At 34.5% G+C, this 15,401-nt stretch overlaps 1 protein-coding gene across 2 annotated transcripts; it reads left to right on the forward strand.

The window, feature by feature from the left end:
• The first annotated feature begins 712 nt into the window (after positions 1-712).
• LOC133315876 (K(+) efflux antiporter 2, chloroplastic-like) lies at positions 713-14,103 on the forward strand. 2 transcript variants are annotated; one of them, XM_061517549.1, is made up of 21 exons: positions 713-823; positions 973-2,635; positions 3,022-3,193; positions 3,279-3,369; positions 3,807-3,943; positions 4,032-4,091; positions 4,206-4,325; positions 4,682-4,750; positions 5,470-5,535; positions 6,373-6,462; positions 7,171-7,275; positions 7,459-7,587; positions 7,818-8,027; positions 11,253-11,402; positions 11,797-11,850; positions 11,947-12,005; positions 12,586-12,652; positions 12,726-12,902; positions 13,174-13,230; positions 13,729-13,803; positions 13,960-14,103. In XM_061517549.1, exons 2-21 carry the CDS (start codon positions 1,035-1,037, stop codon positions 14,080-14,082), a joined length of 3,612 nt encoding a protein of 1,203 aa, XP_061373533.1. In that variant the 5' UTR covers positions 713-823; positions 973-1,034; the 3' UTR covers positions 14,083-14,103. The 2 variants fall into 2 exon arrangements, with proteins under 2 accessions (XP_061373533.1, XP_061373535.1); XM_061517551.1 differs by lacking the exons at positions 11,947-12,005; positions 12,586-12,652; positions 12,726-12,902; ... (1 more) ...; positions 13,729-13,803; positions 13,960-14,103 and having other exon boundaries at positions 11,698-11,831.
• The last annotated feature ends 1,298 nt before the right edge of the window (positions 14,104-15,401 follow it).

The following is a 15,401-nucleotide window of genomic DNA, read 5'->3' on the forward strand; positions in this document are numbered from 1 at the left end:
AGTCACTAAGTGTCATAAAATAATGATGATGAGGTTAGATAATTTGCATGAAATTATATGTTTAAACTCTAGTATTATCATTGTATTAAAAAATTTCAAAATCCAAATATAATATAAAATTAACTAATAGTTGATAAAAAAAATTGAGTTTAGTTTTCTCAAATACTTAGTGATACTTAATAAAAAAAACTACACGAGTAACTTATCACAAAATTTAATATTGTCATTTTGAAAAATCTTAAGCAGTAGTATATAATCCAATTAAAAAAAGGGAGAGAATATACCCCAATTTATGGGGTTTGCATTACTCATGTTACTTGACACAAATTTTTTTTTACATACCCAATATTTTGTGGGGTCCAAATTTTTTGAAACACAAAAAAAAATCTAACACACATAAAATGAATCTCTATAATATTACACAATCAATTTTCCTATAATATAACTCTTAAAAAATCGACAAGAAAGACAAAATTTGGGTTCGGATAATTTTTTTAGAAGTTTCAGTGTCCACTCATCCCAAGTTATAAATCCCGAAAATGATTAATGATTTCACGCGCTGACATGGCCGTTGAAGAGTAAACACTGTTACGATTGGACCTTGTTTTCCACGCGCTAAAGCCGCGCTGAAGATAAAATATCTCTCTGTCTCGTATATATCTTCGCTCGCTCACTCCCTCCACTGACCGTTTTAAGAAAACACGTAACTGATTTCATTTTCCGAGCTGAGAAAATTTCATTTTCCGTCTTTCCAAACACTCAAATCGAAAGCTTCATTTTCCACTTTCTGTTCAAAGCTGCGTATTCAGTTTTCGTCGTTTCGGTAATTTCATCAACGATTCCAATTCAGTGTTGCCGAAACGGTTCTCTTTTTTTTTTTTTTCTTAATGAAAATGCTACTGTATTGTAATGAGCATCTTTCTTCTTTTTTCGACTCTATTTCTTTTGTTTTTCAGTTTTTTTTTTTTTTAGGAATTGCTGGTAAAATGTACTGAAGAGTGGTTCTGCAAAAGTGTTTAGTTTTGGTAGATATCATGGATGTAGTTTTTAGCTTACCTCAGTCAAAAATGTTATTGGATGGTTTTGATTCTTGCATTGTGTTTGGAGGGAGAGGTTTTGGTTGTGCTTTTCTTGGAAACTCTGGGACTATTTTGAAAGCTCGTTTTAGTGGGATGAACAAGATTGGTAGTATGAGAAATGCAGGAGTGGTTTGTGTAGGAGAGTTCAAGGTTTCAAATGTGAAGAGGAGTTTGTCTTGTAAGAATAATAGCCTTTTTAGGAAGAATAGGACAATTTGGTCAAAGTGTCAGGGTAATGATTCCTTAGCATATGTCAATGGCAATGGCCGGAATGTTGGTAATGTGAAAGGTACGGATGATGCTGAATTGAGTAAACCATTAGCACGAGAAGAAGAAGAAGGGCAAGGAGGGAGAAAAGAAGTTGGGGGTGAAGTAGAAGTAGAGGTACGAAGTGTGGATGAATTGAAGGAACAGTTGCAAAAAGCCTTGAAAGAACTAGAAGATGCTAGAGTAAATAGTACCATGTTTGAGGAAAAGGTTAAAAAGATATCAGAGATTGCGATTTTGTTGCAGGATGAAGCAACAAGTGCTTGGAATGATGTTAATTCTACCCTTGATTTCGTCCAAGAAATTGTGAGTGAGGAATCTGTTGCCAAAGAAGTTGTTCAAAAAGCAACAATGGCTCTTTCTTTAGCTGAGGCAAGGCTTCAAGTAGCCGTCGAATCTTTGGAGGTTGCAAAAGGAGTTTACAATTCTCCGCAAGGTTCTAACAAGAGTAAAGGTGATAAAGATATAATGCAAGAGGAAAAAACACTTTTGTTTGCTCAGGAAGATATCAGGGAATGTCAGATTAATTTGACCAATTGTGAGGCTGAGCTGAGGTGCTTACAAAGTAGAAAGGAGGATTTGCAGAATGAAGTGAAAAAGTTGCATGAAATTGCAGAAAAGGCACAGCTGAATGCAGTGAAAGCGGAGGGGGATGTCACAAACATAATGCTTTTAGCAGAGCAAGCTGTTGCCTTTGAGCTTGAAGCTGCACAGCGTGTGAATGATGCAGAGATTGTATTACTGAGAGCAGACAAGTCTGTCTCTAGTTTTGATGCTGATACCATAGACACTTTACAAGTGCAAGATGTTGTGTCTGTTCCTGAGGAGGAGAAAATGGTTCAACCTTTTTCTGGTGATGATGCTGTTGAAAGAGAGAAAGATTTCTTAACTGATGATGAATCTTTGCTTGCCATGAGATCACCAGAGACACTATCTGATAAAACCAGCCAAATTTTGGAAGACATAACACAGTCTGATTATCTGAGTGATCATGAGAATGGACAATTAAGCTTAGACTCTTCTAAGAAAGCTGATGTCGAAGTAGAGAAGGCAAAGAATGTCGTTCAAACCAAAAAACAGGAAACACAGAAAGATTTGACCAGAGATAATTCACCATTTGCTCCAAAGGCATTGTTGAAGAAGTCTTCCCGGTTTTTTCCTGCATCATTCTTTTCTTTTAATGTGGATGAGGCTGATTATACACCGGCATCTGTTTTCCATGGTCTTGTGGAGTCTGCACAGAAGCAGTTACCCAAGCTGGTTGTTGGGTTATTGTTAATTGGAGCGGGGTGCGTATGATCTTTCTATATCCTGCTCCTTTTGATGCTGTTGTTTTTACAATTTACCTGGAAGTATATATAAATCATATGGCTGGCATAGAATATGTATGGTATAGGAGTAACAAATGAAATATTGGGATGGAAATTTATAGCGTTTTGTGCAACATGATAGAGAATATCAAGGAAAAAACATTCACTGGATTTTTTAAATACCGAATGTGAAATTAAATTCCTACCATGGGGAAGGGACTTATGCCTTGCTATGAGTTACCTTCAGAGTTGTTCTGACCATTTTAAGGAAGACTATTATGCTTTGTCATTATGTTAATTTAGATGCAAAGACCAATATGAAGATTTTACTATGTTTTTCAAGAAGGGGTGGAATTTTATTTCAGGGTTACATTCTACGCTAATAGAGCAGAGAGGAGTGCTCAGCTGCTTCAGCAGCCAGAAGTCATTGCAACAACTGTTGAAGAAGTTTCCTCAAGTGCAAAGCCTCTGGTTAGACAACTTCAGAAACTCCCCATGAGAATTAAGAAAATTATTGCGTCATTACCTGATCAAGAGGTTTGTTGTTCTTCATTCCCTATCCCCCTTATTGATATGCTTAATTTGCTAAGTTTTATCTGACTCTGCATGCTTTTTATCCCAGGTGAATGAGGAGGAAGCCTCACTCTTTGACATGCTCTGGTTATTACTTGCAAGTGTTATATTTGTGCCAATATTTCAAAAAATTCCTGGAGGTAAAACGGTTGCCATGTTTTCTTAATGTTGAAGTGAACATTGTCTGTCAAAGTATAACAAAGTTGATTGTCTAGAACTTTTACTTTAGTTTGAATGTGATCAGGCACCAAACTCTATATATTGCTTATATGGAACTTTAGTACATAAATTACCACTCCTTCTTTTCTTAGCTCACTTATCTTTTCCTAGGTCACCATTTGTTAGTTTGGTTATGATATGATAAGTTGATAACAAATGAAGTTGTATTGCTTAAAGCGAATTTGGTTACTTGAATACGAAAGTGTTGCTTTTCTCATAAGTATCCAACCATTATCTGAATTGTGCTTTTTGATGCCTAGTTTTTTTTAATAAGAGTTATAACTTGATAAAATTGATTGTCTGACTTATATATATTGTTCTGCTGATTCCTCTGTCCTCTATCTGCAACAATGTTTAGGCAGTCCTGTTCTTGGGTACTTGGCGGCTGGTATCTTGATTGGGCCTTATGGTCTCTCCATCATTCGTCATGTTCATGGGACAAAAGCAATAGCTGAATTTGGAGTTGTTTTCCTGTTATTCAATATTGGCCTGGAGGTGGAGTTTCTATGTGATCTTTTTCTACCTTAACATTGATCCTCTCCGTAATAAAAAATAAACTAAAACTCTGAACTGTTTTTTCTAGCTCTCTGTTGAAAGGCTTAGTTCAATGAAGAAATATGTCTTTGGATTAGGATCTGCTCAGGTGATTGGGAAATTTCATTTTCCATACTTGTTATTAGTGTTCACCTTAAGCTATTCCATTCATATGCTAGTAATGTATGAGCCAACAATTCTTAACATGTATGAATAAATGCAGGTTTTGGTGACTGCTGTTGTTGTTGGCTTGGTGGCTCATTATGTTTGTGGCCAAGCTGGTCCTGCTGCTATTGTCATTGGGAATGGCCTGGCATTATCATCAACTGCTGTTGTTCTGCAGGTAAATAACCTGAGCACTGTTTGATTTTAATTTTTTACTTTGTGGTATATGTTCGCTCACTCTACTCAGCTTTACTACTCCAGCTTTATGCTTCTGTTTAATATACATTCTGATAAAGGGATATCTATTTTTTCTGAAAGCATTAACTGTAAAAGGATTTTCATTGTAGCCAGCATCTGTTAATAAATGTATTTATGGTTGTCATTACTTAATAAAGCTTGATGTCTGCAACAGATGCTCCCTTTTGAAAGATTCTCATGAGTTTAAATATTTACCATAGCAGTCAAGATTGTGTTCTTTCTATTTTATACTTCTATTTTTATGTCTGCAATAATTCAAGTTAACTTGTTTTGCAGGTGTTACACGAGAGAGGTGAGAGCACATCACGGCATGGACGGGCTACATTTTCCGTTTTACTTTTTCAGGTTACTTTGTACCTTACCCATTGATGGAGCCCAAATTGACAACACTGAATTCATTGAATCAGTGGAGGCATAGCCTCTTTTTTCTACAAACACTAATACAAGAACAAGACACTAAAAGACCCTAGCTCAACCTTAGAATCAACAAACCTAGGCTCCAAGAGATCCCCAATTCCCCAATAATCAATTAATGCATGCCTATCTCACTCCACACATTCCTCCTCCTTTTATCCTATCCTCTCAGAATATTCTAGAAGAATTCCCTAATTAACTAACAAACTGCCTCACTTTCAGGCCCATCACCCATCTATCTAGAAACTGAAGGATTTTTTCGTGAAAGGAAGTAATAAATAATGATACTTGTGATATATAGTTGGCTGAACTGTGTCTTATGTAACTCCTGCTTCAATGTTTGCACCTTGTACAGTCAAGTATTATTACAATCTGTGAACAAAGATGAAACTGTGAAACTACAATCTGCAGTTATTGTTGGGTTAGTTGGCGGAGCACATCTATATATTTGCCACTTAAGAACATTATTTAGTTTGTTATTCTGTGTAGATTTCTCAACTAGCGCCCGCTTCTCTGTTTCTGCTCTATCTTGTTTATTGTTATGTCCATCTGTTGTTTCTGGTATTGATTGTTTATTATTATCTCTTTACCATCTTTGGTATAGCAATATTTTGACCAAAATTCACTATTTCTTCTTTGTTTCTATTCAGGATTTGGCTGTTGTGGTCTTGCTAATACTCATACCTCTTATTTCTCCTAATTCTTCCAAAGGAGGGGTAACAATTTCTATAATATTCTGTCTTAAAATAGGTATATCATATAGGTAGACAATATTGTGGTCATGAGGTCCACAACATGGTTAGTTAAAATTGTGTAAACTCCTATGTAGCATGAGACAGTTTATTGCATGAAACAACTAAAGTTTTAATTTCACATGCAGAAAAGAACATTGGAACATGAAGCTAACATTGTCTAGTTAGTAATTTAGTATAACCACATTGCATTGTGACAAGGGTGTTCTGAGTGAATCATTGCCCCCCGACGCCCAATGTGGGAGTTATTTATTGTTTAGAGAATTTGCATTTAATTGTATAATTCGGTTTTAATTTTGAGAGATCTGCAAGTAATGTTTACACGAGGAGGAATAAGAACAACAACGGAAACAAAAATAGAAAGCAGTTGTAGGTGTTTGAAAAAAGGAACAAAAGGGAGGGTAGAAGAGTAATTCCCATAACAGATTGATAGACCTGTAAGCAATGTTTATCCTAGGAGGAAAATAAAGGAAACTAAGTGTATTAAAAAAAAAATAACAGAAACTTCTGTACAAAAGAGTTGCAGGTGTATGAAAGAAGGAAGAAAAAGAAGGGTGATTCCCTTAGAGATTATGGGCAAAGTGAGGTACTGCCAATTGAGGAGTTAGTTATGGGGAAGGGGGTAATGATGAGTTGGAGGAAAAAGAAGATGGGAAAATAACATAATGGGGGGTGGGGGTTGATATAGGGAAGGCTTGGGGTTGTCATTGTCGTCAACTCATTATCATCATCATGATTGCCACCATGTATACTGCTGTTGCCTATGTTGTCTTCTTTTGAAATACCAATCTTCGTTTTCAGGTTGGTTTTCAAGCCATTGCTGAAGCTCTTGGTCTGGCTGCTGTTAAGGCTGCAGTTGCCATCACTGCCATAATTGCTGGTGGACGACTGGTAAGTGGTGTTGAGAACAAAGGCGTGGGATGTGTGATTTCTAATTGTTAAAATGTATTCTGAATATAGATAGCTGATGTTTAATTTTTCTGCTTGAAGGAAATACTTAATTTTCTTGTCAGTATATCTATCTTCTTTTTTTTAATCTGAATAAGAGTATTTTGTTTAATTCTTCATTTAAGTTTACGTGGAGCATCACAATAAGCCATTAGTTCTACGGTTTAGCATGATATATATTATATGTGATTCTTTGAAGCAGTCGATATGTTGACATCTAAAGGCTGTAATTGGGTAAGTTATTGTACAGACTGGGCACTATAGATTGCTTTGTATATTTCACAGTGATGTGTTATATGGTGTTGTGCGCATTCAGATTTTCTACTTATCATGGTGCATGGAAGTTACCAACTACTTATTATACATGGAATGCACAAACTCAGTTGCTTCTTATATTGTTTGAGACTTGAGGTGAGTTTTGTACGTTAGTGGTCGAACATATGAGGTCTTGGTCGAAGTAACTAGGCAAGTGGGATTAAACGGAGCAGGCATTTAGCATGTTTGATGTTAAGTGTATCAAGATCCTGATGCTGAAACATATATCATAAAAGCCATTTTTTCAAATTGGGTTCATTAGGAAGGCATCTTACGATGTTACTTTGATTACACATAAATTTTGCTATGTAATTTTTCCTTCTCTTCTTTGGACAGCTCCTTCGACCCATATATAAGCAGATTGCAGAAAATCAAAATGCAGAAATATTTTCCGCCAATACACTCTTTGTTATTCTTGGAACTAGCCTTCTCACAGCCAGGGTAGGTGTTTGTACCACTGCTTTTCCTTTTATCCTTTGTTTGGGCTTTTGACCCAAGCCAAGTTTTGGCAGTTTGCTTTAAATTCATTATTTTTGTGTCAATTGAAGTGATTTTATTTTGTCTGTTTTGTGTTAACCTTAATTTTTACCTTTCTCTTGAATTAGTTTTCTTTACTTAAAACAGGCAGGACTTTCCATGGCATTGGGAGCATTTTTGGCAGGTTTACTACTGGCAGAAACTGAATTTTCCTTGCAGGTTGAATCTGATATTGCTCCATATCGTGGCCTTCTATTGGGTCTATTCTTTATGACGGTGGGTGCTTAATAATCGAATTCAAAGGTCTATTAATTGTATTATTTAATTATTCATGCAGCATATATCTTTTTTATAGTTTGCTAATTAGGTGGTCAATTACTTGTATTGGAATAATTTTTATGTGAATCTTCAACTGCAAGGGATGACTGCCTTTAAATTTGTCATTTTTTAATCAAGCCAGCTTCAATCTGTGTGTTTGATGGAAATTAATTTTTGTGACTTTTCAGGTTGGAATGTCTATTGATCCAAAGCTTCTTGTTTCAAACTTTCCGGTCATTGCAGGGACACTGGGACTCTTAATATGTGGCAAGACTCTCTTGGTTTCTTTGATTGGCAGAATTTTTGGTATTTCACTCATTTCTGCCGTAAGAGTTGGTCTTCTTCTTGCTCCTGGGGGAGAATTTGCATTTGTGGCTTTTGGTGAAGCTGTTAATCAGGTTTTTATCCTTGACAACTGTATCGCCTATCAAGAGTTCTCTGGTTTAGGTTTATAAATAATTATTTACTTTGCATATTCATATTCATTTAAAATAAGTCATTCTGCTTGTGTTAGTTTTTAACGATGTGCTTTTTGATGTTTGTAACTTAAATTGTTTTGGAGGTTTATGATCCGGGTCATCTTTCTTCCAAAATAAACTAACAAGTGGATTAATAATATGTTCTCACCAGATAAGTGTTGATAAAATAAGATTGTCTCTGGCTGTTATTTTGATGATTTATGACTTAATAAGAGTTTTGAGCGCAAGGCTCTCTGTTCTTGCATTGTTCTGTGACTTGGAATTTTCAGATAAGGTTCTTTTGTAATAGTCCTAAATCAATCTTGCATGTTTCACTGCACAATATTCTAAATATTTTGTTACTTTAGGTTTTCTCATTCTCATTATATTAGGAAAGTAATTATTTAGTTAGGTCTATATATTGGAATGATCTCATGTACAGAATACTTTTGAAATAATATTTAGAATTTTTCCAATCAACTTAGTTTCAGAGCCTAGTTCCAATGTAGGGACCTAGGGGTAGGGGTCATTAGCCATGGGCTTTATTCCAGCCCACATGCCATATGGGTATCATCATCGCAGATCTCATTCCCTAATTCTCTTCGTTATTTTCTTTCCTTATTTAATGCATTTATTCTATGATTGCAATCATGCAACAATCAGAATTATCTGATTTCGCGTTTCTCTGATTCGTTTCCTGTTTTAGCTAATTCGGATTATTTCTTTGTGTTGATTGGCACGCTTTAGCCTGGGCCTCCTCCTCTATAAACTTTCTTGTTACCTATTGATTGAAATAGTAAAAAATACAAGAACTTTTTACCAAAAAAAATAAAAATAAAAATACAAGAACCTATTTCTATTTCTCTATGCATGCACCTTTTCTAGATTATGGGTTATAGGATAGTTGGTTTAATAAAAAGGAAGGAATTTGAGTACAAGGTAGGTGATCCTGTAAATTTTTCACATTTCAATCCTAACAAACTCTTATATGAAGAGGCATGTTAGAAATATAATATAGAATAATTCATGGGTTTTCGCCTAATGACTTAAACTTTTGGGATAATTGGTTCATGCTAGGTTCTTATGTTTACTTGAGTATGTACCTCACGCTTTGATGATTTGCTATTATTGCTTAGTAGTGTTTTGAGAAGTCTAGGGTTCCATGGAGGTGTCTCGAATTTCAATTTGGTGGGGTATATGGATAAAATTATATCTCTATTTTTACGAATATTCATAAATCTTGATTTTCTTCACTGTTGAGCTAAGTGCATATTTATGGGATATTTATAAGCGAAGGCTCGCAACCTCTTCGAATATACACGAGTAAAAAATAAAAGGATAAGGCTTCTTATATGCAAAGGATAAGACTGCTTATATGGATTGTCCTTACTCCGTCCTCACCAGTTGGGGTTTAATGGCGAGTTGTTTTTTTTTTTTTAATTTATACAAGTGTATATTGAGAGATATTGTGAGGCTTTACTTATATGATACGTATTCATATGAAATTCTCTTGTCTCTGTTTTTTTTTTTTTTTTTAATTGTTACCCGGGTAGCTTTTGATTATATCTTATCCTCATATTCTGTATTTTCTCCTTGTTGGGAAAATAACACCAATTTCCCTTCCCTTAACCGGTTATGAATGGTTGAATACAAGCAAAACAATTGTTCTAACAATAACTATGCAATTAAAATAAGGCAAAGCAATACAAAGCAATTTTAATGTGAAAAGCCTTCTCAATGTGAGAAATAAAACCAACGCGACTGGTTTTGGAGTCCACCCAAGTTCTTCACTCTCAACAAGAGTGAGATTACAAGGTCGTCGAAAGTTAGCAACAAGCAACAAGAACACAAGTTGTACTAAAGGACAAGAGGTATACAAGAGAGGAACACATTGAGCAAGTTCTTCACAAACACAACTTCTGTTCGAAATTAATTTATACCACTAGAAAACACCAATCAAAATACCCAACGGTCAGGATAGAGTAATACAAGAGAGGAACACATTGAGCAAGTTTGATCCAACGGCTAATCAAAGAGATCTCCTTCTTTAAATCTGACTTCTCAAAACAGGATAGAAATACTAACGTCCGCTTTTCTCATTTGAACAAAATCCTCTTGGAAGCTTCAACAAAAATCCAAACAGTCAAACTTTAGACTCATATGTTATGAAAATTATTTCAAGGGGAGGGATTTTTTGACTCCGGTATAAGATTTAGAAGTCTTACTTCCCATCTTAGCCGTTGATTTCTGTCCATCTAACGATTGTTATTTATTTAAAATTAATAATTAATTAATTGGTATAACTCAATAAACTATGGCCGTTAGATGGACGGAAATCAATGGTTAAGATGGGGAGTAAGACTTATAAGTCTTACACCGGAGTCAAAAGATCCCTCCCCTTATTTCAAAGTTTGAATTTGATTCAACGATGCATTTGAGATATATGCCTCTTAAAAGACCGTTGCTTGCTGCAGAATGCTTCAGAATTATGCTGAAAAATGAGTTCGTTTCTTGAATTTCTAGGCTTGCTACAAACCTCCAATAAACAAATCCATCGTACTAAGTAAAGCTTAATGAGTCTTAAAATGATGAAAAAGTTTCGGCTCAATGCAACGGTGTTAGGAGATATCAAAGATGGAAGAAAATTACTTCTTCCTTTTCTTCTCTTGCATTTTCCCTCCCAATGGCTGCTCTCGCTCTCCTATTTGCAATGTGGCTGCTCTCTCTTGTCTACAAATGGCTGATACAAGGGTGCATAAGGGAACCTAGGTCTATCCCTAATTGGGTTGGACTTTCTTGGTTTTTAATGACAAAACCCCAACACTCCTTTCTCTTTGATGAATTATTTTTCATTTTGAAGAAAGGTGAGTTAAAATAAATAAATTAAAATAGATGAGTTTATTGATAGCTGCTAAGAATTCTATATAAAGGGAACATGGTGCTATAAAACTACCGCTTTGCACAAGATCTAGGAAGGGTCTATAATAGGCAGCCTTACCTTGCATTTGCAAGTGCCTACTTACATAAAACGAACCCGTGACCTCTGGGTCACATGGCAACAACACCAAGTTATGCCAAGGTTCCACTTCTTGCTAAGAACTTTAAGCTCTTCGAAATTTAATCTGCTATAAAAACTAATATGTTTGCTAATTGATCCTTCGGCAGGGCATAATGTCTTCCCAAATGTCCTCTTTGCTGTTTCTTGTTGTGGGAATTTCAATGGCCCTCACACCATGGCTAGCTGAAGGAGGCCAGCTGATTGCTTCCCGTTTTGAGCTGCATGATGTTCGAAATTTATTACCTGTAGAAAGTGAGGTAAGATCACTTACCTGAGCTACTGACGGACTTCCAGTAATTGTGAATTGTTGTGAAATTTATAGCTTTGGCAGTATCCATTCTTAGGCTCTCTTTGATGGTGCACTGAACACCATCTTTTTCATCTTACAATTCAATAGATTGTATGTTGTGTTGCATAGGATAGCAAGTCTTGTCGGGAGGGTACTATGCTCTTATAATCACATTATGTGCAATGAGTTAACTGCTTCATTATATGGTATTTTGTTTAATTAAGGAAATTCTACAGTAATGCTCCTTACACTTGTGGTTGTAGACAATGGATGCAGTTAGACAAACAATATTGGTTTAGTATTATTTAGATTTGACATGAAAAATTTGTAGCTGACTTCTTTTTGGAGGACATCTTTTACAGACAGATGATCTGCAAGGTCATATCATTATTTGTGGATTTGGGCGAGTTGGCCAGGTAAGTTCTTTCTTTTTTGGTTTAATTAATGATTCTTGATAATTGATTTCAGCCTAACAGTTTACATTCTATTTATTGCCTCTTTGTTATTTCTAGATTATTGCACAACTTCTTTCTGAGCGACTTATTCCTTTTGTTGCACTAGACGTGAGAAGGTAAACTCATTAACTCAATTCAAACTGAAACTGTATGCTTTTCTTGTAATTGCTTGTTTTGGATAAATGATTTTGTAAATTTATTTTTAAGATTAATGGATCTTATTTATGTTGGAAGAGAAAACAACATTACTGCATAAAATTGTTGAATGTCATTCTGAACTCTGCCTACTAAGAGGAAAGAATAAAAGGCAACAATTATGATACTCTGTCTCTTTCTTTATGCGTGAGGCATCTAGATGAACCTAGATGTGCTGTTTGATTGTGCATCAGTTCCAGACTTCCTCGGAGGCATTAAAGGCTTTACTGAAAAACAACCAAATTTTGCTTTCTTTTCAAATAGTTGGATTCTTCATATACTTCTCAACACTTAAATAGAGATAGATCCCCGTATTAATTGGTTTGTTGTTAAATAATGCTGTTATTCAGTGACCAGGATGGGACAATCTTTGGATGTCTATCAAGATTATTTACTATAGTTTTCTCGAAAAGATGTACTTCGATACATCATATGTGCAATTTTGGATGGGAAACAGCAGATGATGACCTAACCTGTCTTCACATTTGCTAATGTCTTCAGTGATAGAGTGGCAATTGGGCGTTCCATGGATCTCCCCGTGTACTTTGGAGATGCTGGTAGTCGAGAGGTAGTGCATATACTTCATTACTTTATCTTGCGTAGATGTTCATTAAGTGACATGCTTTATACTGCATGATAAGGTCCTACACAAGGTTGGAGCCGAAAGGGCAAGTGCTGCAGCAGTAACTCTAGATTCCCCTGGTGCAAATTATAGAACAGTTTGGGCTCTGAGCAAGCACTTTCCAAATGTGAAGACCTTTGTTCGTGCTCACGATGTTGATCATGGATTGAATTTAGAAAAGGCTGGAGCTACTGCTGTAATATTCTGATACCTCTTCTATTATTTCTGTTGTGATTGCCTTGTGTTGTAATCTTGAAACATAAACACCAACATCACATTTATCCCAAAGTAGTCAATGAACTCGTATAAAAGCAAGATCAGATTGAAGAAAAATAAATAATAAATAAGATCAATATATATAATAAAATAGTATTTTTCTTAATTGTTGCATATTTTTGGCTGAACTGGCTATTATTGGAATACTTACTCTAGATCTTGTCCATCTTGTCTGTCATTTGCATTTGCAGGTTGTCCCAGAGACCTTGGAACCAAGTCTTCAACTAGCAGCTGCAGTGCTTGCTCAGGTAACTATCATATTGTTATTGGAAGTAGGAACATATATATTGACATGATGAATAAACTTTTTATGTCCTTGTATTTTGTTAATACTCTTATATGATGATGACAAACGCCGTTAATTGAATTAAATGATTTTGTCCGGTTCTTGTTGTGAATGAATCTTTATGTCACATTAGCTGAACTGTTGTGTATTTTCTCTTCATATAAATGATTAACTCAAGTTTCTGGTCAAATTTTCACAGAAATGTATGAACGTATTTTTGCTCTTAATTGCCTGGTTAAACTGGTTGCACATCTCATTGAAGACACTAGCTGTTCTTAAAATTGAAAAGGGGAAAAAAAGAAAATACACTCATCATATGTTTAATTTAGGCTTTATTAGAATAAAAACATACAAAGAAAGGTTTCTTATCATATGATTTTTTTTGTTGATGACCTTCTGACACAAAATGCTATAGAATGGAGATGGATGATCTTAGTTATCTATGCATTTCTCTCTTCAGGCTAAACTTCCTGCATCAGAGATTGCAGCAGCTATAAATGAATTCAGATCCCGCCATCTATCTGAGCTCACAGAAGTACGTGTTCCTTTTTAACACATTCTCACAGACATGCATAGTGGTCACTATCAACTTTGTTGTCACTGTCGTTGGAAATTGCATCATCACATACTACTTATTCACTTATAGTTGATGTATGAATAGTCGTTTGTTACTTTTGGTCTCTTTATTCAGCTGTGTGAAACGAGTGGAAGTTCTCTTGGATATGGATATAACAGAATTATGAGTAAACCCAAATCTCAATCCCCAGATTCATTAGATGAGACCCAATTCTCTGATGGGACACTGGCGGCATGAAGATTGTCCCATATGTACAAAGCGGAAGTCAAAAGAAAACAGAAAGAGTTAGGAAAGTTATTATTGTGAAAAAATATATGTATAGCAGATTAGATGTTCCATCATTATGTAAATTGTACAGAGATATATCTGCATCGAAGATGCATAATCTGTATTGTTATTTTCTTTTTCTTGTCAGAAATTTTAATTCATCATCCTTTTTCAAATTTCTATTAAGGATGATATACCTGTTGCATGTGACAATGTGACATTGATATTGTTTCCTATTCTTTGGCTTTCAAAAAGCATGTATAAGAGACGGCCTATCCACTATCAAAGTACCCGGAAAAGATGGTGTTGGTTTTATTTATTTATTTATGGGCAATATTACTCTTATGCAATAGGAAAAAAATTTTATCTTATGTCCATACATCGATACTTGTGCCATTTATTTTTTATTTTTTTTCATTTTTTTTTCTATTGGGTCCCACTTTAAATTGAGTGTGTAGGAGATAACAAAATTTTTATGTGACATAAGACTACAATTACTCTTTATTTATTTGGGTAAATTATACATGTTGATATTTGCCAAAATATAAGTAACTTTCAAACTTGGTTATAAATTACACTTCACCTCTTCTTTTTTTTTGGGGACACCGTTGCACTTTACGATAAAAAGTAACATTTTATGCATAACTTTTTACTAATTACATTCTTAATTTAAAATATTAATAAAATTTATTTTCATCTTCAAAATAAAAGTGTTTTAAGTTAATATTTTTTAATTTGAATTTTAAATTAATATTTACAATTTATAAGTTGAATATGTAAACAATATTAACAATACTTTTATTTCTAAGAAGTTGACGTAGGGAAAAGATAAAATGACATAAAAATAATACTAAAAATAAAATATATAAAAATAAAAATTAATAAATAAATAAATAAATAAAATAGAAAAAAATTTTAAAGACATATAGAAATAAAAATAAAGAAAAAAGAGATAAAAAAATAGAGGTAAAGAAAACAAGAAAGGAAATATTATAGAAAATGACTGAAAAGGGACCGTAGTAAATATACAAAGATAAATGAGTCTAATCCTTTCCGATATTAATAAGTTTCTTTTAATATGTCCTAAGACACGCAATTGGTCCAATAAATTTTGTTTTACTACTTTTTTCTAAGCAAGTCTTTAGTGAGAAATTTTTGTTTTTACGAGAGTTTATAGAGGTCTCTGCGTTATGTGACAAAACCAGCTCAATCGATATTATTTTATTTTTTCAACCACCGGTATTATTTCTATTTTTTTCAGATATTCCTTATTTATTATTTTATTTTTC

The sequence above is a fragment of the Gastrolobium bilobum genome, unplaced genomic scaffold, assembly GCF_033153095.1.
Source record: "Gastrolobium bilobum isolate Gb01-03AN ecotype WA unplaced genomic scaffold, APGP_CSIRO_Gbil_v1 utg17648, whole genome shotgun sequence".
Classification (NCBI taxonomy): domain Eukaryota; kingdom Viridiplantae; phylum Streptophyta; class Magnoliopsida; order Fabales; family Fabaceae; genus Gastrolobium; species Gastrolobium bilobum.

What these genes read in the sequence shown, in the direction of transcription:
- LOC133315876 (XM_061517549.1), top strand. Translation starts at nt 1,035, where the DNA reads ATGGATGTAGTTTTTAGCTTACCTCAGTCAAAAATGTTATTGGATGGT. An exon ending in TTGGTGAAGCTGTTAATCAG is followed by an intron (nt 8,028 to 11,252) that starts GTTTTTATCCTT and finishes ATCCTTCGGCAG; the next exon opens with GGCATAATGTCTTCCCAAAT. An exon ending in ATCTATCTGAGCTCACAGAA is followed by an intron (nt 13,804 to 13,959) that starts GTACGTGTTCCT and finishes CTCTTTATTCAG; the next exon opens with CTGTGTGAAACGAGTGGAAG.